The sequence below is a fragment of the Pristiophorus japonicus genome, chromosome 10 (genome assembly GCF_044704955.1).
Source record: "Pristiophorus japonicus isolate sPriJap1 chromosome 10, sPriJap1.hap1, whole genome shotgun sequence".
NCBI classification, from domain to species: domain Eukaryota; kingdom Metazoa; phylum Chordata; class Chondrichthyes; family Pristiophoridae; genus Pristiophorus; species Pristiophorus japonicus.
The window spans coordinates 155,465,103-155,491,108 of NC_091986.1; the positions used below are offsets into that span (position 1 = coordinate 155,465,103).

General features: G+C 43.4%; 1 protein-coding gene across 1 annotated transcript in view; it reads right to left on the reverse strand.

Annotated features, from left to right (window-relative positions):
* micu2 (mitochondrial calcium uptake 2) overlaps positions 1-26,006 on the reverse strand; it is a 605,104-nt gene that overhangs the window by 42,275 nt on the left and 536,823 nt on the right. The window contains exon 9 of the mRNA XM_070892202.1: positions 13,899-13,987. Coding sequence (XP_070748303.1) covers positions 13,899-13,987 — 89 coding nt within the window. The remainder of the gene's footprint in view (positions 1-13,898; positions 13,988-26,006) is intronic.

Consider the following 26,006-nt stretch of genomic DNA (forward strand, 5'->3'; position numbering starts at 1 on the left):
CACAGACTAAGTGGGCACTTAGTCTGCCCACATCCTTTTGCAGATTTTTTGTGTCCTCCTCACACATTGCTTTTCAGCCCATCTTTGTATCGTCAGCAAACTTGGCTACTTTACACTCAGTCCCTTCTTCCAAGTCGTTAACATAGATTGTAAATAGTTGGGGTCCCAGCACTGACCCATGCGGCACCCCACTAGTTACTGGTTGCCAACCAAAGAATGAACCATTTATGAGTGAACATAGTCGTAGTCCCTGATTTCCCACATAGCACAGGAGGAGCATGACCACGGGTCTCCTGCCATGACTTAACCCTTAAATTAATTTAATTTAGCAACAATGCCAAAGGTTACCGACTGATAAGGAAAAAGAAAAATACTCACCAATCCACCAGCCAATCACTTACCCGCTTGGCTGTGACGTCACACTTCGATTTTGATTTTTTTAAAATGTTTTGTCCCTGCACCAGCTGGCTCCTCCGACTCTCGGGAGCCTTATATGGGCTTCTCGACCCTCCCGCTCCTGCTCCTGTGGCCCCTCCGACTCTCAGGCCACTTTTATGGGCCTCTCGATCTTCCCGCTCCTGCTCCTGTGGCTCGTCCGACTCTCGGGCCCCTTTTATGGGCCTCTCGATCTTCCCGCTCCTGCTCCTGTGGCTCCTCCGACTCTCAGGCCCCTTTTATGGGCCTCTCGATCCTCCCACTCCTACTCCTGGCATTGTTGCCAAATTAAATTAATTTAAGGGTTAAGTCATGGCAGGAGAGCCCAGACCCATGTCATGCTCCTCCTGTGCTCTGTGGAAAATCGGGGACACTTCCAGTGCCCCTGACGACTATGTGTGCAGGAAGTGTATCCAGCTGCAGCTCCTGACAGACCACATTTCAGCACTGGAGCTGCGCATGGATTCACTCTGAAGCATGAGGATGTCGTGAATAGCACGTTTAGTGAGTTGGTCACACCGCAGGTAAAGGTTACAGAGGCAGGTAGGGAATACGAAGGCGGTGCAGGAGTCCCCTGCGGTCATCTCCTTCCAAAAGAGATACACCGTTTTGGGTACTGCTGGGGGAGATGGCTCATCAGGGGAAGGCAGCAGCAACTAAGTTCATGGCACCGTGAGTGGCTCTGATGCACAGGAGGGAAGGAAAAAGAGTGAGAGAGCTATAGTGGTTGGGGATTCTATTGTCAGAGGAATAGATAGACGTTTCTGAGGTCGCAACCGAGACTCCAGGATGGTATATTGCCTCCCTGGTGCAAGGGTCAAGAATGTCTCCGAGCGGCTGCAGGGCATTCTGGAGGGGGAGGGTGAACAGCCAGTTGTTGTGGTGCATATAGGTACCAACGACATAGGTAAAAAAACGGGATGAGGTCCTACAAGCTGAATTTAGGGAGCTAGGAGTTAAATTAAAAAGTAGGACTTCAAAGGTAGTAATCTCAGGATTGCTACCAGTGCCACGTGCTAGTCAGAGTAGAAATAGCAGGATAGTTAAGATGAATACGTGGCTTGAGGAATGGTGCAAGAGAGAGATTCAAATTCCTGGGACATTGGAACCGGTTCTGGGGGAGGTGGGACCAGTACAAAATGACAGTCTGCCCCTGGGCAGGACCAGAACCAACATCCTAGGGGGAGTGTTTGCTAGTGCTGTTGGGGAGGGTTAAACTAATATGGCAGGGGGATGGGAGCCTATGCAGGGAGACAGAGGGAAGTAAAATGGAGGCAGAAGCAAAAGATAGAAAGGAGAAAAGTAAAAGTGGAGGGCAGAGAAATCCAAGGCAAAAATCAAAAAGGGCCACATTGCAGCATAATTCTAAAGTGACAAAGAGTGTTAAAAAGAGTGTTAAATAGACAAGCCTGAAGGCTCTGTGTCTCAATGAAAGGAGTATTCGGAATAAGGTGGACGAAATAACTGCGCAGGCAACTATTAACGAATATGATATAATTGAGATTACGGAGACATGGCTCCAGGGTGATCAAGGCTGGGAACTCAACATCCAAGGGTATTCAGCATTCAGGAAAGATAGACAGAAAAGAAAAGAAGGTGGGGTAGCATTTCTGGTTAAAGAGGAAATTAACACAATAGTAAGAAAGGACATTAGCTTGGACGATGTGGAATCTGTATGGGTAGAGCTGCGGAATACCAAAGGGCAGAAAATGCTAGTGGGAGTTGTGTACAGACCACCAAACAGTAGGAATGAGGATGGGGACAGCATCAAACAAGAAATTAGGGATGCGTGCAATAAAGGTACAGCAGTTATCATGGGCGACTTTAATTTACATATAGAATGGGCTAACCAAACTGGTAACAATACGGTGGAGGAGGATTTCCTGGAGTGTATTAGGAATGATTTTCTAGACCAATATGTCAAGGAACCAACTAGGGAGCTGGCCATCATAGACTGGGTGTTGTGTAATGAGAGAGGACTAATTAGCAATCTTGTTGTGTAAGGCCCCTTGGGGAAGAGTGACCATAATATGGTAGAATTCTTTATTAAGATGGAGAGTGACACAGTTAATTCAGAGACTAGGGTCCTGAACTTAAGGAAAGGTAACTTCGATAGTATGAGATGTGAATTGGCTAGGATAGACCGGCAAATGATACTTAAAGGGTTGACGGTGGATAGGCTATGGCAGACATTTATAGATCACATGGTTGAACTTCAACAATTGTACATCCCTGTCTGGCTTAAAAATAAAACGAGGAAGGTGGCTCAACCGTGGCTAACAAGGAAAATTAAAAATAGTGTTAAATCCAAGGAAGAGGCATATAAATTGGCCAGAAAAAGCAGCAAACCTGAGGACTGGGAGAAATTTAGAATTCAGCAGAGGAGGACAAAAGGTTTAATTAGGAGGGGGAAAATAGAGTACGAGAGGAAGCTTGCAGGGAACATAAAAAGTGACTTCAAAAGCTTCTATAGATATGTGAAGAGAAAAAGGTTAGTGAAGACAAATGTAGGTCCCTTGCAGTCAGAATCAGGTGAATTTATAATGGGGAACAAAGAAATGTCAGACCAATTGAACAAATACTTTGGTTCTGTCTTCACTAAGGAAGACACAAATAACCTTCTGGAAATACTAGGGGTCCAGGGGGTCTAGCGAGAAGGAGGAACTGAAGGGAATCCTCATTATTCAGGAAACTGTGTTCGGGAAATTGATGGGATTGAAGGCCAATTAATCCCCAGGGCCTCATAGGCTGCATCCCAGAGTACTTAAGGAAGTGGCCCCAGAAATAGTAGATGCACTGGTGATCATTTTCCAACATTCTATTGACTCTGGATCAGTTCCTATGGACTGGAGGGTAGCTAATGTAACACGACTTTTTTAAAAAGGAGGGAGTGAGGGAGAAAACAGGGAATTATAGACCGGTTAGCCTGACATCGGTGGTGGGGAAAATGTTGGAATCAATTATTAAAGATGAAATAGCAGAGCATTTGGAAAGCAGTGACAGGATCGGTCCAAGTCAGCATGGATTTATGAAAGGGAAATCATGCTTGACAAATCTTCTGGAATTTTGTGAGGATGTAACTAGTAGAGTGGACAAGGAAGAACCAGTGGATGTGATGTATTTGGACTTTCAAAAGGCTTTTGACAAGGTTCCACACAATAGATTAGGGTGCAAAATTAAAGCACATGGTATTGGGGGTAATGTATTGACGTGGATAGAGAACTGGTTGGCAGACAGGAAACAGAGAGTCAGAATAAATGGGTCCTTTTCAGAATGGCAGGCAGTGGCTAGTGGGGTGCCGCAGGGTTCAGTGCTGGGACCCCAGCTATTTACAATATACATTAATGATTTAGATGAAGGAATTGAATGTAATATCTCCAAGCTTGCAGATGACACTAAGCTGAGTGGCAGTGAGAGCTATGAGGAGGATGCTAAGAGGCTGCAGGTGACTTGGACAGGTTAGGTGAGTGGGCAAATGCATGGCAGATGCAATATAATGTGGATAAATGTGAGGAATCAATCTAGTGAACCTTCTCTGAACTGCCTCCAAAGCAAGTATATCCTTTCCTAAATATGGAAACCAAAACTGCACGCAGTATTCCAGGTGTGGCCTCACCAATACCTTATATAGCTGTGGTAAGACTTCCCTGCTTTTGTACTCCATCCCCTTTGCAATAAAGGCCAAGATACCATTGGCCTTCCTGATCACTTGCTGTACCTGCATACTATCCTTTTGTGTTTTAGTAACAAGTACCCCCAGGTCCCGCTGTACTGAGGCACTTTGCAATCTTTCTCCATTTAAATAATAACTTGCTCTTTGATTTTTTTTCTGCCAAAGTGCATGACCTCACACTTTCCAACATTATACTCCATCTGCCAAATTTTTGCCCACTCACTTAGCCTGTCTATGTCCTTTTGCAGACTTTTTTTGGTTTACATCCATTAAAAAAAATGGCTGTGCCAATAATTGGACCTCTGCTGCCTTCTCTGGTGGACATCCAGGGGTCGGGGGAGGTTCCCACATATACATGCCAACAGCAGGTGACCATACCACAAGTGGTACCCGGCAGAGTAAAGATGCTGTAAAGTGTGGTGAAATTGGCCTGGATGGAGGAGAGGTGTCAGAGTCTGCCCGGAAAGAGTCCTGGCCACGGCACTGGACCCAGCCTAGTTTCCAGCTGTTATGGCAGACTCCTGCTGAAGTTATGGTGGGAATATTCCAGAATGGCCATGGATTTTTGGGCCTTGGATAGGAAGGGAATTGAAGTTGGAGGGATAAATAAAGACAAAGAAGATCAAATGCTCTGTGCTAATGGGATATGAAATGTTATCTGTGGTAAATAACAGGGCAGGTTTGAATAATGGAAGTTGTAAGATTAGGTAGCTGTCCGAGGATTTGCTTGAGGTGAGGGAACAATTTTCCATAACTTTCTCAGGCGAGTTAATAAATTGGGCGAAGTCCGTGTTAAGGCAGATTAAATGTGGTTTGTGGAAAAACTCCGCTGGGTATATCCTAGAGTCTGCCCTCATTCAGTGCTTTTCATTTCTTTATACTACAGAGCCGATGTCAATGGTAGCCTCAACTTTGGCAGCAGCATGGTCATAAATAAAGTGATGCTAGTACCTCCAGCATCATGGAGGGCTGCTTAGAGGGTGGTTCCTCCCTCATCGTTGTCAATGCTGTCAAACATAACTGGCAACCATCAATTGCTATTTTTATAAACCGCTGGAAGAATGTTAAGTGCACCCATACAAGGCAACAATGCAGCTTTTTTTGTATTGCTGGTTTGTACAAACCTTCTTCTGGGTCAAGGTCAGGGAATATTGACAGCCAGAAAATTAGTCGTGATTGGGACTTTTAAACAAGCACCCATGTCCAAACTTGTACATGTGCAGTTACTTTGTGTTGTGCAAATACTCTGCAGTTTGCCCTGCAATGTTAACGGGGTAAATTCCAGAGCAGTGGAATATAAAACAGAACTGATTCGAGTTGAACTAGTTCTACTCGGAACTCCTACAAGGCAAATGTGCCCCAGGTGGGCAGAGGAAACGTTTCTCAAAGCCTCCTTGATAAAATGCAACATCCCCATTGACACCTGGGAATCCCTGGCCCAAGACCGCCCTAAGTGGAGGAAGAGCACTCTGAGTCTCGTCGCCGAAATCAAGCGCAGGCAGCAGAAGGAGCATGTGGCAAACCAGATTCCGCACCCATCCCTTCCTTCAACGACTGTCTGTCCCACCTGTGACAGAGACTGTAATTCCCGTATTGGACTGCACAGTCACCTGAGAACTCACTTTTAGAGTGGAAGCAAGTCTTCCTCGATTTCGAGGGGCTGCCTATGATGATGCGTGATAACTAAATGTGTAGATGTGGTTTCCCATCTTTAGCAATGGATCGTGGCTCCCTAACCTCTAACAGGCCTAAATTGGAGCAGTAGCAGGAAGGAAGATGAACAGCAGAGGCTGCCACATGGAAGTAGTGGATTTCCATTTGTGTCAATTTAGTCCAAGAGAGGTCTGTTGATGCTGGTGCGTTTGGGGGGAGATAATACTATAATGTTACAAAATTAAGAAAATATTTGTATCGGAAAAGCATATTTATGCTATACAAAACCTAGAGCTGATACGATGAACTTTCAAACTCAACAACAATTTGCAATTGTATAGTGCTTTTAACAGAAAAATGTCCCAAGGTGCTTCGGTCTGTTATAAGGTTTGCCCACCTGAGACTGCTTCAGATACTCACGCAGACTTAACGAAAATGTCAATAAGCAAGAAGTGACCACAGAAGGAAAGACAATAACCACAATTGATTGTCTCGAAAATGCACTGGGATTTGAAAGTATTGAATAAATGAAACTGGACTCCATCTTCAAACCATTATTTTGAACACAGTTTATGTACAAAATAGCACTAGATACTGAAAAAAACCGCAAGAAAAATACAATAAATATTTCACTTGTTGAACTGTTCCAAGCAAAATATGTATCACAGGCTTCCATTATATGGTAATTTTACAGCTCCAGCAGAGGGCGCCAGAAGACTTTCAATGGCACTCACTGAGGAACTTTGATCAATAAAAACCAGCAACAGCCCTGTTTAAGTATGCATAAAACAGTATTTATTGTGGTCCTGTTTAAGTGTACATAACAACAACAACTTGCATTTATATAGAGCCGTTAATGTAGGAAAACGTCCAAGGCCCTTTGGTCCAATATTTATTTTGGTCTTGTGCATAAACCACTATTTATTTTGACACTGTTGGTAAATAGGACACAAATTGTGATTTTTGGATCTGCTAAATATCCAAAAGAAAACTGAATCATTATTGCTCATTGTTTTGTATGACATAATGTTGCTTGAAAACTGCAATAAATTGTTTCACAAGACTGCAATTTTCTTAGTTTAAGAGCTCCTCTTTCAAAATCAAATCTTAAAAAAAATATAGAAAAAGGGACAATTATAGAATTAGTGGAGTGTGGTCATTAACTAGGGGTGAGGTGGAAGAAGTGTGATTCTAGTATGCAAGTTATTACAGAAAGACTAATCTTGCTGCTTTGCTCTTTGAGGTGACCCCACTGCTGCAATGGTTCCTCCATGCCATAGATAGCATGGTGAACATCACAGCGGTTATAACTGGCTGAAAGGAGTTGTGGTTTTACAGTCTGGGATGGTTCCTGCTAGTTTCCCCGTTCCCCCTCACCAAGATGCAGCCAAGCAGCACTGTACTTACCAGCTCAGCTGATAACTGATTAAACTTGCCCAGTGAGGGCTGCCAAGCTGTAAAGCCAGTTGAAGCTAGCATTAAAACATAGCCCCCTGGCTGAGAGTGCAGTGTTTCACGAAGAACAACAATGGTTCACCCTGCATTTGCTCTTTCACAAAGGCAAAGTAGTCTGGAGATCGTATTGTTGTGTCTATATTAAATCACATGAAAATCCTGAAACGAAGCATTAAAAATGCAATCATTTAGTTCCTTCTTTCAACTGTTAGAAACAAATGTAAACAGAGAATTTAATTTGCCATGGCTCAGTGAAAATAAAACAGTAGCTTACCCGCTGTTTGAATTTTTTTAATACATTAAAATGGAATTGATTCTGAGTGAATAAACCTAGGATTAGAATCATAACACTGTTGCATTACAGGGGGGCTTTATCCAGAACTAATGCATTAATAGGCATTTGAGAATATACTTTGTAAGCACATTCTGCAAAGCAGCATTTGAAGGATTTGTAAACAGGGTATTTAAGAGAGCTTTGGAATCAATCATCAAAATACTCAGCTGGGTTTGGATGGATTAAAACTGATGCAGAACAACTGGATCCTAAAAGAAAGATTTAAATCGGTTGCTGCGGCACTTCAGACAAACTTTGGGGCTAATGTTTCATAGTTCTAAGGTAATTTTTCACCGCTGGTAGAACTGTTGTTGGATTTTGCATGATGATATTTGGATAAACTTTCAGGAGAAAATGACTAAAGATGAAGTGCTATCACTATTTCTTAACTCACAGCTGTTTAATTTCTAACCCGCTCTCATTTTATTTGGGTACGAAACTCCTGCTTAGTTTGTGTACGCCTCAGCCCTAATATAGTATTAAAATTTAGGCTGCACATGGTGAACTTGTAATTTTACTTGTAAAGACACTAGTGTGTCAGTCTCCATTACACTACCTCCAGTTAAATTATTATTGAAAACACAAACTAAAACAAGTTCTCTAAATAAGAAACATACTTGTTGTGGGAGCAGAAAACCCTTGAAAAAGTCTGTAATTCACTGAATTTCACTTATTACAAATTTGTACTGTAAAAGGTAAAGGCAACATGATTTATAGATGTAACAAAATTGCACAACACTGCAATCCAATCCCACTTTTGCCAGATGCCAATAACTTCCGCATTTCACTTTTGATTCTTTTAGGATCCAGTTGTTTCTGCATCAGTTTTAATCCATCCAAACCCAGCTGAGTATTTTGATGCACCATACACATATGGGTTTATCTCTGGTGGGCCACTGTTTCACTGGCATAATCACAAATGCACAGCTACAAGGGATCTTGCCCCAGCCACTCATGAATCGATCTTGTCTCACTGTTGTTTGTTGGATCTTGCTGTGCACATATTGGGCCCGAAATTCATTGACACACAAGTTTCGTCAAAAAACAGGTACATACCGCCGAAATACCGCCCGGTGGAAGTTTCATGAGTGACATACCGTTGGGCGGTATGCATATCGCCTGCCCACATACCGTCCAAAAGTGCAAGTTTCATGACATACCGCCAGAACTGCATACTGTCCTGGAAAAGGTGCGTTTAAGTGGATCTTAAGTGGGCGGTATGCACACAGAGCTGATAGGTTTGTTTGATATTACACAGATGTTTATAGCTCTCCACAGTTTGATGTATTTTTAAATGGATTATAGTATTTTCTAGTGTTGGGCAATAATATAAATGGTCTAATAAAGTCCTTTATTAATGAACTATAATAAAAATGTTATTAGCCTCTCCCACCCCCCTCTCCGTCTCTCGCACCCCACCCCCCAAGTCTCTCCCAATCCCAGCCCCCAGTCTCTCCCTCCCCAGTCTCTTTCACCCCCCCCCCACCCGCCAGTCTCTCCCCCCCCCTCACCCCCCAGTCTCTTCACCCCACCAGTCTCTCTCCCCCCCAAGTCTCTCTCACCTCCCCAATCTCTCTACCCCCCCATCCCCCAGTCTCTACCCCCCAGTCTCTCCACCCCACCAGTCTCCCTCCTCCCAAGTCTCTCTCACCTCCCCAGTCTCTCTCATCCCCACCCCCCAGTCTCTCCCCTGTCCCCTCCCCCCCCCCCCCCCAAGTCTCTCTCACCTCCCCAGTCTCTCTCATCCCCACCCCCCAGTCTCTCCCCTGTCCCCTCCCCCCCCCCCCCCAAGTCTCTCTCACACGCTCCCCCCCCCAAACAGTGATCTCAGTCCGGCAGTCTCTGGCCTCTCAGGGGACAGAGCTCGACAGCTGCGTGCGCACAACTCGGGAGCCGAAGATTTCCGAGTCGAAAGGCCTCCTCCGTCGGCAACCGCCTGTTGCACTCCGCTCCCGCTGCCGCCGAGAAAAGCGGGATGAAACTCCCGACCACTCGACCCCAGCGGCAAAAAAGATGCACCGTCTGGGGACCGCTGAAAAACGGGTGGAACTTGAGTTTCACCAAATTCGGGCCCATTGGCTGCTGCGTTTGTCTACATTACAACAGAGACTGAACTTCAAAAGTACTTACTTGGCTGTGAAGCGTTTTGGGATGTCAGGAGACGGTACTTGGTGCTATATAAATGCAGGTTTTCCTCCTACCCACCAGAAATCAAAAGAATTCTAAACTCACCAGCACAATGCAACGTACCTGTAAAAAGGTACCATTTGCTGCCAGCTGCAGTGCTCACGTCTGTCCATGCTGTTTTCCTTTACACATTTTTTAATTATTAATGGGAAATACTGGTTTTAACTCAACATGTGTTCGGAATATGATACACAATGGGGAGCAATGGTTTATGGGAATATGTCATGAGTTTAGTCTGTAACTCATTCACGCCTGTGGCAGTCGAGTCATTAGGCCCATCATCACATAGAAACATAGAAAATAGGTGCAGGAGTAGGCCATTCGGCCCTTCGAGCCTGCACCACCATTCAATAAGATCATGGCTGATCATAGGATCATCACTTTCTGCTTTATGTTTCTGTCAATCATATTTTTCACTGGGCATCCCATACATAATTAAAGTTAAGGTTTAAATTAAGTCATTATCAATACAAGTTGGTGTACAAGTTACATTCCCCATTTTGCTGAACAAACAGCAGCTTCACGTGGTTAGCAGAACTAACTTTGCAACCAATATTTTGATAATAAAATATAACCTTCATTTCACTTTGCTATGAGGGCTAGCAGGCTATTCAACTAGGGATAGAAGCCGTGCCCAACTTTGTGCTCACTAGATGTTCACATGTGCAGTTCCCAGCAGGGCCAACAATCAGGAACAGGACCCAGTACTGATTTATCCCCCTTCCGAGTCCAAGGAGACTGAGGTCAAACAGCAGTGTCCTTACTGATGCCTTAGCTAAGCTTAGCCAACTCAACACAGACTATGAACTTTCTAGTTGGCATGGCTCAGTGTAACATCATACACTGACTTTATCCCCCCCACCCCCACCAAGTCATTCTCTCTGTGTATATTGGAACTTTATTTTGTTATCAATCTTGAGTCATTTCAGTCTGATCAAGGTTAAGGAGGTTGGAATTTGGAAAATCCAAATTGGAGTTTAACAGCAAAGTGAATTGTAGCTTCTCAAATCGCTCAGCAAGTTTATCTAGTTAATAGCTGAATCACATTAAGCAGAAAGGTCCCAGGTTCAATCCACAGTCTGTATTGAGCTAACTATTCTCACCAGGCACAATACGGGTGCTAGAATTAACTTTAATGTTCCAAATTAGGGAGGGGAGAAACACAACCATTGTCCCCTTTCTTGATTATCCAGAAATGCCTCCAGTAAATGCATGTCTGGACACTGAGCCAAGTAAGGACTCAGCTTGGCTATGACATTTTTACAATTGATAGTCCTCACACACTGTTAAAGCTCATAAAGAAAGACTTGCATTCATATAGCGTCTTTCATGACCTCAGGACATCTCAAAGCACCTGACAGTCAATTAGGTACTTTTGAAGTGTAGTCACTGTTGTAATGTAGGAATAACATTACATTACAACATTATGAATAATGGCTACTTGGGTGAGGTACCTTGACTTGAAAATTATACCCAGCATGGAGTCAAGGTCTTCAGGAGAGGAAAGAGAGAAAGAAAGAAAATTGGTGAGAAAAAAGTACAGATTTTTTTTAGGCGATATGGGATTATACAATTCAAAAGTAACACCTGAGGTATTAATTTCACCTTTGTGCAACACCACATAATTACCATCAGTGAGGCTGCAATAGAAATACCCATATTGCTCAAGTTAGCATTCTCCACTTATTAGTACAAACCATAATTTGAAATACTCAAATGTTCACTGCACAGTCATTACAAGTTGCCACCTCATTTTCCTTAGTCTGAGATGAGTGGCACTCCTAAGTGAAAAGTCTGTCCCTGTTGTCCTATGACAGAGGGGACAGCTACTGTGGTAAGCTACTGTGTTTCCAACACCAGCATTACTGAGACAAAAGAAGTTCTTTCACACAGGCCAAACTTTTTTGGCAAGTGCTACTGATGACTCCCACTCCAAAAGCAAAGAGCATATTAACTCTGTTCCTCTCTCCACAGGTGCTGCCCGATCTGCAGAGTATTTCCAGCATTTTTTGCTTACCCACTGGCGAGTGTAATATCAGATTACCGCTGCTAATGATTTTACACCTGCAAGTTGCTTAATTTTCATTCATCAGTGGGAATATCCAGCCCCACATGATTGACTTCATTCCCCTTTGTTACCTTTTCTTGTAATAAATAGCAAGAATCTCCAATAAACAGCAGAAAAAGCTGCCATTTAGGAATCTAAAAATTCAGATCTTTTGCAAATTAGCCAATTCTTTTGAACTGCAACATTTTAAATTCTTCCCAAATCTTAATTCCTCCTGAATTACACTTATTTATTTCTTCACTTTGTTGGTGTATTGTTCTTTTAAGTTTATTGTTGTTAACTGTTTGTTTTCCTTTACTACAGGTGGAACTAGACAGATTTTTGAATGTTAAGGGAGTCAAGGGTTATGGGGAGTGGGCAGGGAAGTGGAGCTGAGGTCATGATCAGATCAGCCATGATCTTATTGAATGGTGGAGCAGGCTCGAGGGGCCAAATGGCCTCCTCCTGCTCCTATTTCTTATATTCTTTTACTTTGTTTTTTTTTGCTATTCGTCCGTTTTCTCATTTTTGTTTTCTGCATTTTACATAATTCCTTCCAGATTTGAAGTCAGCTCCCTTTAGATCACTTCTCTTTAATTTGCTCATTCCTAGTAAGAAATCAACATTTCCACTATTTGGCTGTTTGTGCCTCAAGTCCTGCAGAATTGCAGGATTGCAACTCATTTAATTGTAATGCTTCTGTGAGGTGATTTTTTTTAACCATTAGTCTGGGTGAAAATCCAAGGGCTGGCTCCCTAATTGGATGCTCTTGCCAAGAAACAGCGCTCACAGAAAATGGATAGAAAATCAACGTCAGCATGTCATCTATCCAATTCCCAGCGGTCCCTGGGAGCACATGGGAGTGCCCGTGTGGGCAGTGACACTCAGACTGCAACCATTCTAAATTGGTATTTCCTGTCTGACATATTCCAGTTTTCATATACTGTATATATAGCATAACCGCATTAGATGATAATTAACTATCAGATAAAAAAAGATTGTGAAAAATACTTTTTGCCAAAGTCAGAGCAGACATATTCAAAAGGAATTAGACATCCCTGTTCAAATGAATTTCTATGATCTCAGTTTCCAATAAATCACAAAGCAAACAGATCAATTCTTGAGGGGCATCGAGTCATAAAGCATTGTGGGAATAAACATAATTAATGCTGTTGGGGGAGCTTCTTAATGTTCAGCTTAGCATTCACGCCCCTAAAATAAACCAGTGAACAACTAATTATGTAAGCGTTACCACTGGTCACTGACGTGCTTATACTTCCAGGTTTAGCTGAAAATAATTTTAGAAACGTGGACCTTACAATTTGTGTCTAATAATCTCCCACAGTCTTCATGCAGAATCTTCCTTCATTTCAAAACTATAGTATCTCATGGCCATCAAACAAAATAATCTCATTGTAAAATATTGCTTTCCTTTTGGCAATTATACATATCTGTATGGCTCATCAGTCATCTCCTTTCAAAACACGCAGGCACTTTGATCAATGACCAACAATGATTTCCTGTGTGTGGTAAAGTGTTCTGAAGAAAGACCAGATAAAATCACATTTTTTCCATTAAGAAGAACTAGAATGATGATTTGGTTGATTTACCAACAAATACAATTTGGGTAAAAAGTGATATCTGAACCACGGTAAAAATCACACTGACCCTTTTATCTTCTATACAAATGTGCAAAATCAGATTTACTGGCAAGTAACAAACTCTTAAGCACTTTAATGGATGGATCAAAAGCACATACCTTAACCATAAAGACAATGTACAACTCCCTCATTGTACTCAAACACCTACCAATGTTGAAAAATCATCTGCATTAGACCGTAAAAACAGGATCTACAGCTCTTAACAGTCAGATGTGGGAGTTTAAGTTCAATTAAAGTTTTCTATCTCTGTGGTAGGCAGGGATCTCTTACTCACAAAACTTTCAAAACACATTAAAGTGCTGCCATGCTACATCTTATTGGGCCTACTTGTTCAAAGGGTTATGAGACTTGCCACATGGTTGAGGTATGTGTAAGGCATAGGAAACATTGTACTCAAGGTCACAGTGTTCTTCTAGAAAGCAGCAAATTAGCTTGGATGGATGAGTTCCTTACCTGTAGAAGTCTTTGTACTGAAGCTTGTGTTCTCCTCCTTTCCCAAAGAAGTGTACCAGCAGTGTCGTCTTTATTTCTTTGTTACCTTCCTGTTGCAAAGACAGAAATCAATTATCGGCCTGCTTGACTGCAGTGCACTTAAACTGGCCAATCAGTAGGGACACTTCGACACATAGAAGATCTTTACCATCGAAATGCAACAGACTGCGATGGTGATGCAATGTTACAATTCACAATTATAAACCTTTTGCCAACGAACACCCGTAAAGCACAGCTGCTAGGGCAATATTCAAGGATGCAGTTGATAACGTTTCAGTCAGTTCTGGAACACTGGTACTGAGTGATAATTTGCTGCTGTAAACTATCACTTGGATTATGTTCTGCCCATTTTATTTACCTGTTATCAACTATAAACTTGCAATAATCAAATTACTAATCGTTCAACATGAATGCCAACACACATCAATGACCAACCATATTCTGGCAGTTGGTGTCCACAATGGTTATCAGGTCAGCCATTTTTTAAGGACTAAAAGCAAACAAAAGCTTTACTTGCAGTCACAAATGATAAAAGTACATAGAATTGTCCTTTTAAATGCTCAAATTTCTGGGCACAAATTATTAATTTGAATATTATATGCTGACATACATGTGAATGTTATGGAAAAAGGTTAATTAATGAAAGAAAATCATTTACAATTTGCTAAAATATTATGTGTCAGCTGTGGCTCAGTTGAGTCAGAAGGTTGTGGGTTCAGGTCCCATTCCAGAGACTTGAGCACAAAAATCCAGGTTACACTCCAGTGCAGTGCTGAGAGAATGCTGCACTGGCGGAGGTGCCGTCTTTTCTCTCAGGTGGATGTAAAAGATCCATGGCACTATTTCGAAGAAGAGCAGGGGGGTTATCCCCAGTGTCATGACCAATATTTATCCCTCAATCAACATCACAAATACAGATTATCTGGTCACTATTACATTGCTGTTTGTGGGAGATTGCTGTGCGCAAATTGGCTGCCACGTTTCCTACAGTACAAGAGTGAGTACACCTCAAAAAGTACTTCATTGGCTGTAAAGCATTTGGGATGCCCGGTGGTCATGAAAGATGCCATTTTAATGCAAGTTTTTCTTTCTTAAATATAATCAAACAGCATTCACATTTCCACCAAAATTCCACACATTTCAGGATGTTGCATGCTCAGAATCCAGTTTCTTCGTGAGCAATTTCCCTCCATGCATGTTTTCCCACAAGTGCCTCAATGTTATGGAAAAGGACAAGGGGGGGGGGGGGGAACCAGGAATTGGGGTAAAGCCAATTTTGCTGAGCTGAGATAGGATTTGGACAAAGTGGACTGGAGATGGCTACTTGATGGTAAATCAGTGTAAGAGCACTGAGAGGCATTCAAGGAGGAGATCCCAAGGGTACAGAGCAAGTATGTTCCCTTAAAAAAAATGTGGAGCTAATAAATCTAGAGCCCTCTGGATGTCAAGGAACATACTAGATAAGATAAAGAAAAAAAGGGAAGCTTATGACAGATACCGGGAACTCAACACTGCAGAAACTCTAGAGGAGTATAAGAAATGCAGGGGTGCAAATAAAACAGATATCAGGAAAGCAAAGAGCGAGCATGAAAAAATGTTGGCAAGTAAAATCAGGGAAAACCCAACTATGTTTTATAAATACATTAAGAGCAAAGGCTAGACTTTCCGATCATTTTCAGCAGGGTTTTGGTGATTTTCTCAGCAATACAGCTGTTTTTCCACCTGACGAAAGTTTCCCCCTTAGTGTTTTTAGTGGCATCGCCCAAATCTGAACACGCCCGCCGGGACCAAACCGCCGACGTGCAACGCCAAGAAAATCACCAGGGCGTAAGTTTGACCTCAACGGAAGCCCGTCCAGATCGCCGAGGGAACCGCCCTGTAAAAGCTGCTTAAACAGGGCGGCAGGTGAGCACTCTGCAAAGAAAAGTAAGTTAAAGGTTCTTTATTTTTTTTAAATTAAAATGCCGATTAGGTGTAAAAGCGTCTTGGGAATGCTTTTTATGTTTTTATTATTTTTTTTACTGAAATTTTTTTTAACAGTTTTACCCTCCTCCTTGGGCCCAACCACTGCCTCGGACTAAATTTTTTTTAAAACGCCCGTTTTACTTAGTTTCTCCCCTTAACCGCCGAGAAAACCACAGAGAATAAAGGTGCAGTGCCCATTTTCTCGCCGGGCGATTAGATTTAATTAGTTTTAAGATAAAAGTGTAAATTTTCACTAGCGTTACTTACCAAACATTAGCAGTTTTTCTAAGCGGGCAATCGGGCATTGAGGAGCTCTCAGGAAAGTCTAGCCCCAAGAGGATAACTAAAGAAAGAGTGGAGCCTATTAGAGAGCATAAAGGAAATCTGTGTGTGGAAGCGGAAGACATGGCTACGTAGTGTCATGTATTCAACCAGCATTGTAACCCATGTATAAACTGACCTAAGTTGTACACTGTGAGAACACTGACCACTAGGTGGGAGACACTCCTAACCTGGACCTTCAGGTATAAAAGGGGAAGCTCCACCCACCTTCATCACTTGAGTGCTAAGGAATAAAGGACAGGTCACAGACTGACCTTCTCTCAAGCATGGGCCTCGTGTGCATTTATACTGTATAGTAAGGACGTATCAATGGCGACAAGAAACTGGGATTTAAACCACGCGAGCATGGCCACTAGCAGAACAGACGAGAGGTACTGTGTTAAGGAATGGTTGGGACAGAGATTCAACATTGTTAAAGCAGCACACAGTTCTCCAGGCAGACAAGGGCAGTCGGGCATGCCCCAACATGTAGTCGAACCCAGAGGGGCAGTTCGACAGAGACAATGGCAAGCTGAACAGCGATTCACGCCATTGCAAGGGACAATGCGGACAGTAATGGGGCCATCAACACCTGTTAATGGTGCACTCAAGGACAATAACAAGGGCAGTCAGGGACGATCGACTGGCAAGGGACCTTTTGTTTCAAACCGCAACTCATGCTGGAGGCGTGGAGGCACACACTCAGCCGGAGTTTGCAGAGATGAGCAAAATACCTGCAAAAATTGCAGAAATGGACACTGGGGGAAATCGCTGGAAGCTGAAGTTCAGCGAGTTCGTGTGGAGCACGTATACAGTTCATACACCAGGACGCCACCGATAATGATGAAAGTGCTCCTCAATGGCATCCCAGTATCAATGGAGTTAGACACGGGTGCCAGCCAGTTCCTGATGGGTATCAAACAGTTCAAAAAGTTGTGGGCATCCAAGGCCAGGAGGCCAAAATTATCGCCGATTGATGCACAGCTATGGACTTACACAAAGCAGATCATTCCGGTGCTAGGCAGCGCCACGGTAGTCGTGACCCACAAAGATTCGGAGAACAGACTGACACTCTGGATTGTCCCAGGGGACGGTCCCGCACTACTGGGGAGGAGTTGGCTTGCTGTCATGAACTGGAAATGGAGCGATGTCAATGCAATTTCCTCTGTGGAGCGAGTATCATGCTCACAGATCCTGGACAAATTTGACTCATTATTTCAACCCGGCATTGGCACTTTCATGGGGGCCAAGGTAGTGATTCACATAAACCCGGATGCCAGGCCAGTACACCACAAGGCCAGAGCGGTGCCGTATGTGATGCGGGAAAAGATAGAAGGCGAATTGGACCGCCTGCTGAGGGAAGGCATCATCTCGCCAGTCGAATTCAGTGACTGGGCGAGCCTGATTGTGCCGGTGCTCAAGGCGGATGGGTCGGTCAGGATATGTGGCGATTACAAGGCCACCATCAATCGGGTGTCACTCCAAGACCAGTACCCGCTACCGAGAGCGGAGGACCTCTTTGCGACGCTAACCAGTGGCAAACATTTTTCAAAATTGGACCTGACCTCAGCTTACATGACCCAGGAGCTGGCGAGTGAGTCGAAGAAGCTGACCACCATCACGACACACAAGGGGTTGTTTGAGTACAACAGATGTCCGTTCGGGATTCGCTCAGCCGCCGCGATCTTCCAACGAAATATGGAAAGCCTCCTCAAGTCGATTCCAGGGATGGTGGTTTTTCAGGACGACATCCTCATTACAGGTTATGATACTGAAGAACACCTCCACAACCTGGAGGAGGTGCTACGCAGACTGGACCGGGTAGGTCTGAGACTGAAATAGGTAGAATTCCTGGGGATGAGGGTAGCAGCAGATGGGATCAGCCCTACTGCGTCCAAGATGGAAGCGATCCAGAGAGCACCCAGACCCCGTAACACGACGGAGCTGCGTTCGTTCCTGGGGCTCCTGAACTATTTTGGTAACTTTCTTCCCAAATTGAGCACGCTGCTAGAGCCGCTATACGTGCTCCTATGCAAAGGTCACGAATGGGTCTGGGGGGACAGCCAGGAAAGGGCTTTTAATAGAGCACGCAATTTGTTATGTTCCAACAATTTGTTAACGCTATATGACCCATGTAAGAAACTTGTGTTAACGTGCGATGTGTCGTCCTATGGTGTCAGGAGTGTGTTGCAGCATGTCAATGCCAAGGGTCAGTTACAGCCGGTAGCTTATGCCTCCAGAAGTCTGTCCCAGGCAGAAAGGGGCTACGGGATGGTAGAAAAGGAGGCGCCCGCATGTGTATTTGCGGTAAAGAAAATGCACCAGTACCTGTTTGGCAGGAAATTTGAGCTGGAGACAGATCACAAACCCCTAACGTCCCTTTTGGCCAACAAGGCCATAAATGCAAACGCATCGGCCCGCATACAGAGGTGGGCACTCACGTTAGCCGCCTATGACTACACAATTCGGCACAGACCGGGCACCGAAAACTGCGCCGATGCACTCAGCAGGCTCTCACTAGCCACCACTGAGGGGGCTACCGAGCATGCTGCTGAGATGGTTATGGCTGTTGAAGCTTTCGGAAGCGAAGGCTCACCCGTGACAGCCCGTCAGATTAAAGTCTGGACAAATAGAGACCCGCTATTGTCTCTCGTCGAGAAATGTGTCCTGAATGGGGACTGGGCAGCCACGTAGAGGGCATGCCCTGAGAAATTTAAACCATTTCACAGGCGCAAGGATGAACTCTCGATTCAGGCCGATTGCCTACTGTGGGGAAACCGCGTAGTCATGCCCCAGATGGGCAGAGAGGTGTCCATCAGAGAACTCCACAATGGGCACCCGGGCATTGTCACGATGAAGGCAATTGCCAGGTCACACGTTTGGTGGCCAGGGATAGACGCAGATCTGGAACTTTGTGTTCGTAGGTGCAACACGTGTGCCCAGCTGGGCAATGCGCCCAGGGAAGCCCCCCTTAGCCCCTGGTCATGGCCCGCCAAGCCTTGGTCACGCATCCATGTGGACTACGCAGGTTCTTTCATGGGGAAAATGTTGTTGGTTGTAGTAGACGCCTACTCCAAATGGATCGAGTGTGACATTTTAAATTCAAGCACATCCTCTGCCACGGTAGAAAGTCTACGGGCAATGTTCGCCGCCCACGGTCTACCGGACATCTTGGTCAGCGACAATGGCCTGTGCTTCACAAGCACTGAATTCCAGGAGTTCATGGCAGGCAATGGAATTAACCATGTTAGAACGGCACCGTTCAAGCCGGCCTCAAACGGCCAGGCAGAACGAGCAGTGCAGATAATCAAACAGGGGATGCTCAGAATCCAAGGGGGTTCCCTACAAACCCGCTTATCACGCCTCCTGTTGGCCTATAGATCCCGACCACACTCGCTCACAGGGGTTCCACCCGCAGAGCTACTAATGAAAAGGACGCTCAAAACCCGGTTATCCCTTATACACCCCACCATGAAAGAAATTGTCGAGAGCAGGCGCCAGTCACAATATGACTACCATGACAGGAATGCGAGGGCGCGATGTATTGATGCAAATTATCCTGTTTTTGTCCTCAACTACGCTGCAGGGCCCAAATGGCTCGCAGGCACTGTGGTTGCCAAAGAGGGAAATAGGATTCTGGTAGTTAAACTTACCAATGGACAAATCTGCCGCAAACATGTGGATCAAACAAAAAGGAGGTTCAGCAACCCCATAGAAGAAGCAGAGGAAGAACACGATATCGAGTTCACTCCACCACAGGTGACCGAACACCGGAACCAAAGGGAGGAGAGCCCAGTCACTGTGGGCAGTCCGGACAGGCTTGAGGCACCGCAAACAGCAGACACTCAGGCCAGCGCCCAACAACCGGAGCCCCAACTCAGGCGCTCTACAAGGGAGCGTAAACCACCAGAGAGACTCAACCTGTGATCCCAATAAGACTTTGTGGGGGGAGGTGATGTCATGTATTCAACCAGCATTGTAACCCATGTATAAACTGACCTAAGTTGTACACCGTGAGAACACTGACCACTAGGTGGGAGACACTCGTAACCTGGACCTTCAGGCATAAAAGGGGAAGCTCCACCCACCTTCATCACTTGAGTGCTAAGGAATAAAGGACAGGTCACAGACTGACCTTCTCTCAAGCATGGGCCTCGTGTGCATTTATACTGTATAGTAAGGACGTATCAGGTTGGATTCTTAATGAATACTTTGTATCTGTTTTCACAAAAGAGAGGGACGATGCAACTTTGCAATGAAGGAGGAGGAGTGTGAAATATTAGATGAGGTAAACATAGTGAGAGAGGAAGTATTAAGGGGCTTAACAGCTTTGATAAATCCCCAGGCCCGGATGAAATGTATCCCAGGCTGTTAAGAGAAGCAAAAGAGGAAATAGCAGAGGCTCTGACCATCATTTTCTAATCCTCCCTGGCTACAGGTGCAGTGCCAGAGGACTGGAGGACTGCTAATGTTATACGTTTGTTTAAAAATGGAGAAAGGAATAGACCAAGTAATTAAAGGCCAGGTAGCCTAACCTCGGTGGTGGGAAAATTATTGGAAAAAATCCTGAGGAACAGGATAAATCTTCATTTGTAAAGACATGGATTAATTAAAGACAGTCAGCGTGGATTTGTCAAGGGAAGGTTGTGTCTGACTAACATGATTGAATTTTTCGAGGAGGCAACCAGAAGGGTTGATGAGGGCAGTGCGTATGATGTAGTGTATATGGACTTTAGCAAAGCTTTTGATAAGGTCCCACATGGTAGACTGCTCAAGAAGGTTAAAGCCCATGGGATCCAGGACAAAGTGGCAAGTTAGATCCAAAATTGGCTCAGAGGCAGGAAGCAAAAGGTAATGGTTGATGGGTATTTTTGTGACTGGAAGGTTGTATCCAGTGGGGTTCCCCAGGGCTCAGTGCTAGGTCCCTTGCTTTTTGTGGTATATATATCAATGACTTGGACTTAAATGTTGGGGGTATGATTATGAAGTTTGCAGATGACACTAAAATAGGTTGTGTGGTTGATAATGAAGAAGAAAGCAGCTGTGGACTGCAGGAAGATATCAATGGACTGGTCAGGTGGGCAGAACAGTGGCAAATGGAATTCAATCCGGATAAGTGTGAGGTAATGCATTTGGGGAGGTCTAACAAGACAAGGGAATACACATTAAATGGTACGACACTGAAAAGTGTAGAGGAACAAAGGGACCTTGGAGTGCAGGTCCACAGATCCCTGAAGGTAAGCAGGCCAAGTAGATAAGGTGGTTAAGAAGGCATATGGAATACTTGCCTTTATTAGTCGAGGCAAGGAGTACAAGAGCAAGGAGGTTATGCTTGAACTGTAAAAAAACACTGGTTAGGCCGCAGCTGGAGTACTGTGTGAAGTTCTGGTCACCACATTACAGGAAGGATGATTGCACTGGAAAATGTGCAGAGGATTGTTGCCTGGACTGGTAAATTTTAGCTATGAGGAAAGATTGGAGATGCTGGGTCTGTTTTCTTTGGAACAGAGGAGGCTAAGGGGAGACCTGATTGACGTGCATAAAATTATGAGGGGCCTGGATAGAGTGGATAGGAAGGACCTGTTTCCCTTGGCAGATGAGTCAACAACCAGGGGGCAGAGATTTAAAGTAACTGGGGGGAGGTTTAAAGGGTGGTGGGGGTCTGGAACTCACTGCCTGAAAGGGTAGTAGAGGTAGGGACCCTCACCACATTTAAAAGATACTTGGATGCGCACTGGAAGTGCTGTAACCTGCAGGGCTATGGACCAAGAGCTGGAAAGTGGGATTGGGCTGGATAGCACTTAGTCGGCTGGCGCGGACATGATGGGCTGAAATGGCTTCCTTTCGTGCCGTAAATTTCTATGATTCTATGTTATAAACAAACATCCGACAAAAGAAATATACTCAAATGTAATTTTCTCTATCCTGAACATTTTATCTATATTAAAAATGTTGTGTAAACCTGCATTTCCTGCCCATAAACTTCACTTCCTGTTGCCATGATTTTTGGTCATTTTCTAATGTCAACATTTAACTTGATATGTAATCCATTGTAATGGGAATTCCCTATGTAAACAAATGCCAGTAACACTGTAGCTGCAGGCTGCAGCCATTCGGTGACAATATAGCTCCACTGTATCCTGTACCATTACATCCTCTGGAACTTCCATGGGAGATCTATTAATATTTAGAAAATGTTTGATTCTGCGCTAATACATAATCACCATTATTATGCAACAGGCATGGTTTCAGGTACTTGACAGGCTGACAATTATACTGCTGGCTCTATGGCTCAAGAAAATGGAACTAAAAAGATGCATGCATGCACACATACATAGATCCATGTACATGTGCTTGCATGCCCTCAGCTCAGTTTTCTCTGGCCATAGAGCCATGTTCATCAACACTGCTTAGGCACTTGTAATGTGTAAGTGTCACAACTTGTGCTACTCCTACCCGTGTCTGTATTAGATTCACATGATGATTAATGCAACAAAATTAAACATGCCTGTAAGGAAAAACAGTCTCACTGCAGTAACCTGAAAATCTGTTAGGAATGGGAACAAACTTGAAATGCTATTGCAGCCATCAAGTTTTCATGGTAGCAGGCAAGTAATTGTGGTTTTGTCTGGCAGTTAACTTTTACGATTCTTTAGAAATGCTGCCTGATTAATTACAGCAAAACATTCTTATGCAATTATGAATAACATCTGTGTTTACCACATAACATAATGAAAATGTGTCCAATTTGACTGAAAACACCATGGGCCCCGAACTTGGTGGAGCCTAAGTTCTGCCCAAATGCAGCCCAAAGGATCGCTCAGAGACCCGACAGTACTTTGGGCGGGAGTTTCGTTGAAAAGTCCTGGAAAGACTGCCCGGCGGCAAATAAAACGACTTACGCCATGAATCTGGGCGGCAGTGGGCAGGAGGTCCCAATCTTAGCAGCAAATGTAATCCTCACCAAAGTACCGCCGAGGATTGAGTCAGGTCCAGGGAAGTGGGGGGGGGGGGGGGAAACATATAAAAATAAAAATTTACATGAAAAAAAACCGACTGGAAAACCTTCAGAGGACCCCATCCACTTGAATTGCTGTAAAAAAAAAGTGTACTAACCTTTTTTTGCAGGTCTTCATACTTACCGTTGAGGTTAGACCTAGCTCCATGCGGCGGTCCTTCCCCCTGCTGCCACCGACTCCCGCCTGGACCAAACTGGCAGTTCGGCGGGCGGGAGGACACTTACGCACAATGCGCGCTAGCGAACGGTTCCCAGTGGTGTTCCCTCCCCGCCGGCGGGAGGCCTCCACGAAATTGACACTGAGGGCAGACTGCCCAGAAAACTCGGTAGCAGTCGGCAGCAACGGGCGGTGAGTCCAGCAAGTTCAGGGCCTAGATCTCCAATGTTTGTTTTTTGCATGTATAGTATGTTTAGTCTTAAAAAACAATGCATAGGATTTTGAGACCCCTCACCAGGCTTATGCTTTTCAACTCATAACTTTTAAATCAAATGGGAACTGACAGATCCTCCAACAATAGTTTGTTAGAACCCATTTTGGCTTCTCATCACTAGATTTTCATTTTCACTTTTTTTTAAATGCAGGATGATCATAGCTAAAAATAAATAGTTTCTAATATCTCAGTATATACAAATATTAATATTCCTAAATATTTGAGAAAATGTGAGATGAAAGGCAGAATCAAGACAATTTTTAAAGAATCAATGTCAGAGCTAATAGAGAGATGAGCATTCAACCAGACTCTTCACTACGTTTCAAATTAGTCACAAAACTAACTGGCAGGATTACAAAATGTTCCTCTTTTTCCTCAGAAATACTGTATGTAATTAAAAATAATAAAAGAGCTTCAATACTGCAGGAGTATTGAGATGTTAAAGATGATGACAGGTTATCTTATAAAATATACCTTATTAGAAATTGCTTTAAAAATAGATAGTGTATGGCTTCAAAAAAGGCAGAAAAAATCTTAATTAACTTTAGAAACTGAACAAAAACATTTCATTCTGTTTCCAGAGGGTTTCCAAATGTATCCATGGGAGTCACAATGCTTTGTTGCGACAGGCTAGATGGACCAGCTAGTCTTTTCCAGTCCGTCTCTTCAATGTCCCAACAAAGCATGTACACAACAAAGCATTATGACTCCCAGTGTTCCCTTGTACCAGTAGTCCTGAAAGAGGCAAAAACTAGATTGTAAAAAAACTGGGAAATTTCAGTGAGTTCTGCTGAATGTTCATTGACCTGAAATGTTAACTCTGTTTCTCTCGTAACAGATGCTGCCTGACCTGATAAGTGTTTCCTACATTTTCGATTTATACTAATTTTTCTCTGATGTAATTGGCATAATTTATCAGCAACCCGAGCCCCTCACAAAATCTGGGTGTTGCAGGTGGCTAAAGTTCGCTCTGCTTAAAATAATATCTGCGCACAAAATAAATTAAAAAATCACTAAAGATATCAAAACCCTCAAACTAGGATTTCTCTCAGTGTCCAGGATCACTAGATGTACGGGAATGTAAAGAGTATTATGAAATAAAAGTCCGGCCAAGTATTGTAAAACATTGCCCTGTTTTATCACCAGCTCCAAATTCACACTGAAATAATATGGGCATACACAGCTAAAAGTACCAAGATATTAGGAGAAAATAACATAAATTAGCAAATATGAAGTGAGATTTTGCAGTTTTTAAATGGTGGGAATCCATTTACAGGGGATAGTTAGCCAAACACTTAGAATGCACAGTAATGCGATGGAAAATATCTTGCTAAGACTTGAAGTGCAAAACAGTCATTCAATTCTTCACGGATCAACGAAAAGCATCCTAATACAGGCACCTTATTACTTGTTCATGGCAATAATACCTGTCAAAGACTGCTTAAAGGTTTATATGTGTTTAAAAAACAAGAACAACATGGGATTATCAACCAAACCTCACCAAGACAACCTCTATTCTTTCAAAGCGTTAGCTGAATATTTCTATCTCGATATATCTATATATATGTGACATTAAAGAATTAAAAGCATATTCGAGTGGAATTGGACTCCCTTAAAAAAACTGGTTTAAGAGAGTGACTAAAGAAATCAATTTTCAGATTATGTATTTAGAGTTTAAGCTGCGTTGCTTTCCACAAAGTAAATTAACCCTTTCATACTTACACATAGGCTCCATCAATAAATATTCAGGATGGGCAAACCAGATAGCGCTTTGCATGGTTATTTTTCATCTTTACAATTACAAATGCCTAGAACATCATCAATATAGAAGGCAATGTATGATTAGGACTTTATTTTATTTGTTTGTGTTACGACAGTAACATTGTATATGCATTTAAAAAGAATCAAACCAAACCAATAATAAACTGTAGTGAATGTCAAACATAACTTCATACCACCCAGAGTTTAAAGTTGGATCAACAGACTTTCAGTAAACACAAAGTGTCAGTGAATAGGATTAAAGGAATGCTTGAATAAGATGAGGTGAAAGAACATTCCATCAAATGGTTTAATACATCGGTCTATAGTGAGGCATGTATTCCCATCAGGGCAAAAAACATGCTTTTTCAACTTTCCTGCTTTATTCATTGATCATTTTTATGTTACGTTGCTGTAACTTCTTTTGCACCTCAGCCATTTCATAGTGAATTTAAATATCTTTTACCTTTTACCAGTCACATCTTGTCCTATTAATGTAAATACTTCAGGATATGTGCTTGACATCTCACCCACATGCCGTTTGCTATCTTATATACCTCTAAAGGATCATCATCA